The sequence below is a fragment of the Macadamia integrifolia genome, chromosome 8 (assembly GCF_013358625.1).
Source record: "Macadamia integrifolia cultivar HAES 741 chromosome 8, SCU_Mint_v3, whole genome shotgun sequence".
Classification (NCBI taxonomy): domain Eukaryota; kingdom Viridiplantae; phylum Streptophyta; class Magnoliopsida; order Proteales; family Proteaceae; genus Macadamia; species Macadamia integrifolia.
Window position 1 is genome coordinate 799,601 of NC_056564.1, and position 3,371 is coordinate 802,971.

Below are 3,371 nucleotides of genomic sequence, written 5' to 3' on the forward strand. Positions count from 1 at the left end.
TTTTGATAACGATACAAGGTTTAAAAATACGGAACAGGATCAGGATTGAACCCAGATTGGCGAGAAATCGGAGCCTATCCAATCCTGATGCTTGAAACCCTGATAAGGAAAAAATTAGATTGAACAATGTTTGAATAAGAATTGGAACGGCCCATGTGTCACATGGGGGCATACACTCTTGTGTTTGGGTGTAGGGACCACTCTTGAATAGAAAACATGTGTCCATACTTTATATAAATAGTTGGACATTCTATGATAAGGTTAACATTGAAAATGAGAAGGTGACATGTTAAAAAATAATAATTCTAGTATGGAATGGATATGGGGAAGAAATTGTTCAATTGGGGTGTCGCTAGCTGCTAATCATATTATTCTCTCCCCAAGTCTTAATCAAGAAGTCATAGAAGCTGTGATGACTATATATGGTAGATGTAATTTTATACACAAGAATTCGACGAAGGGGTGGGTGAACTTGGTTCACATGATCGAGTTGTCTAGATTCTGGCAACCAAACTTATTGGATTCTAGTGAAGCCCCGCTTCCCCCATTCAGTCACCCATTACGTTGCAATGAAATGCCATACACTAATGGACATTCAATCGGTGCAGTCTTGGGAAGCCTTTTGCTTCACATGCATTATATGTGCAATCCATACTATTTCATCTTTCCACGACTCTAGACTGTGACTCAACTTAGATATATAAATGGATGGTCGAAAATCTATAATATCCATACTATTTCATATTTGAATGCGGATTTTGATATGGATGTATTCACTTTGAAAATATCCACTCTCAATTCTCATGATGACTTATAATTATCTATAATTATGTTAATACATAGGCTATATATATATATATATATATCATATTATCATCAAATAATGTGTAATCAAATATTATTGATTTGGATTCTAATATCCAACTACTTGCGGATAGGTATTCGGATACTCAATTGAAATATCCTTTGGATATCGGATCACTTTCTCGGATGCTGGACATGTTAGTCGGATACAAATTCGAATGCTGATGTATGACACAAGGCTTGATAAATTTTGAAAAAATTGAATCCATGATCCATTCCATTATTGTAGTGTTAGTTCTATGCCCAGCCTTGTGCAAGCCAAATTACTTAAGTGCTGATTTGTCTAGTGGAGCCCAACCCAACCCATGTAGATCTACGGAGAAGCCAAAGGCTTGTAAGGTGCCATCTTAATTTTGTTATCCATTATACAATTCAAATAGTGGGCGGACCTTCGCACAATGATAATGTTATTCCGTTGTGACCTAATAGGTTGAAAAATAACCTCTCCATAGAGTTGGGGTAAGAGCTTGATGTATTGGCATATCCGTGTCATTACTAAAATGGAGGACACGTGTTCAGTAAAATGGTTCTCAAATCCTCCTCTCTCCCTAAGATTTGGACCGGGAAAAATTCAGCTCGTTTGAGCCCAATCAGATTTCCAGCCACTCTGAACTAACCTGGGCTCTAACTCGATCGGCCTAAACCATCCTTAATTGATGTCAGCCGGCCTGAATGGCTCCCCGTTGAATATGGATGGATGACTCAATTATCAAAGCTATATGGTTTTAGTGGAAAATTTTTGTGTAGTTATAACCCCTGCTTGCCACCAAAAAAATGAAATAATTCATTTTCTTTTAGGGTACACAAATACTCTCATAGATTTTAGTATTTTCCAAAATATCCTTCCAGATTCTATTTATTTGACCCCGAGCAGGGTTTACAAATTTCGTTCAGTTTTAACAAGTGGTATATAATGATACTGATACCAATACTGATACAGATCAACTCTATTAAATTTTAAAATCTCAAATCCTATCATGCTAGAAGGAGAAACCCACAAAGAAACAAACAAGTTTTGACCAACATACAATGAGATCCCAAACTAACTCAAGATTTTAAGCAGACAATCCAAACAATGAGAGGCACTTCAAACTGCTTCAAATTAAGCTCAAACATGTGAAACGCATTTGGTCCTCACGAAGGATTTGGTGGATGAGAAATGCACGTCCACCGGGTAGCAAGTCACCCTTAAGATGCGTTCCGACGACTTCCACGAACCCACCTTTATACGAATCCTGGCCTTCACCTTAACAGTTAGCTCCATCTCCCCGGCGGTTCTCTCCAGTCTCAGATCCTTCGTTGCAGACTCCAGCAATGGCGCTGAACGGGCTACGGGCTTGACCTCTAAACGGGTGACGTTATGACGGGGTTGGTAGAAGGGCTCCACGATATCAAACGCAATGGGCTCATCGTCATAAAACACAGACACCTGCATGAAGTCGTAGTACACAGACACCTTGTGGTTGGGATTGTAAGCCCTAAACACAAAGTTGAAGGAGGCGTTGAGGTGTTTATAATGGAGACCATATTCATGAACTGACCCATCTTCTATGGTATAGACGAGTCGTCTAGGCCTTATGACCAGCCAAGCTGCCAGCACCGCAATGCCGACAAGGACGATGAAGGCGAGGATGACGATGCCAATGCATTTGATCAGTCTCAACCGCCTGGCAGGGTCTGTGTTCGTGTTACTTCTCGGCGGATTAGCCATGGGTACGTGCTGCCTAGCTATTACTGCAGTAGATCGATCTGTGTTGTTGGTAGCTCATCGATCGATAAGGAAAGATTAATATATCACTTGAGATTTATCGGAGAGAATCTTTATTTTGGCTTTGGATTTCTTCTATGGAACTCAACCTATTCTTCATACTATTCTGTCTTGGAATCAATTAACGTACAAGCGATCCCTTCATTTCTTCCCTCAATCACAAGCCATTCTCTTAGTAGGCCCATAAAGTCAATCGCAAAGAAGGATTAAATAAGGGGTGTCAAAAGCTGGCCTGCATCCGTGGCCCAATTCTGGACCTGGATACCCCCATGACAAGTCCCACAAGATGAACTCACAATCAGCCGACTCGAGCGATGATGAATTGAAGGCATTTTCACCACTAGACTACCAACCCCATTGGGTTCATTTAATCTCAAGCTTTTGTGTTGGACATTTCAATAGTTTAATTCCAATTGGGTTCAATTGGTTGAATTGGGAGAGATGGTTATTGCTTAAGGGCTTGAGCCCGTTTCTCTTTGATACTTTACTCATCAAGCTTTTCTATAGTATCACGTCATCCCATTCTTAGTTTGGGCAAGTTTTAATTTGATTTAGCTTGGACAATAAATTATGTGAGAATTTCTATTTTGCAAACTACAAACCAAATTTTGTTGTTATCCATATGAAAATCCACTGTTATTATTTTTAGGAAAAATGTAAATGCATGAAATGTTGCGAAAGAATTCCGTTTTTGAGTAATTTAGAATTAATTGTTCAGATTAATTATTTTAAATTTGAA

At 39.2% G+C, this 3,371-nt stretch overlaps 1 protein-coding gene across 1 annotated transcript; it reads right to left on the reverse strand.

Annotated features, from left to right (window-relative positions):
• Positions 1-1,784: 1,784 nt before the first annotated feature.
• Positions 1,785-2,643, reverse strand: LOC122087501 (uncharacterized protein At1g08160-like). Its single transcript, XM_042656653.1, has one exon. It carries the CDS (start codon positions 2,573-2,575, stop codon positions 1,973-1,975), a length of 603 nt encoding a protein of 200 aa, XP_042512587.1. The 5' UTR covers positions 2,576-2,643; the 3' UTR covers positions 1,785-1,972.
• Positions 2,644-3,371: the final 728 nt, after the last annotated feature.

What these genes read in the sequence shown, in the direction of transcription:
- LOC122087501 (XM_042656653.1), bottom strand. Translation starts at nt 2,575, where the DNA reads ATGGCTAATCCGCCGAGAAGTAACACGAACACAGACCCTGCCAGGCGG.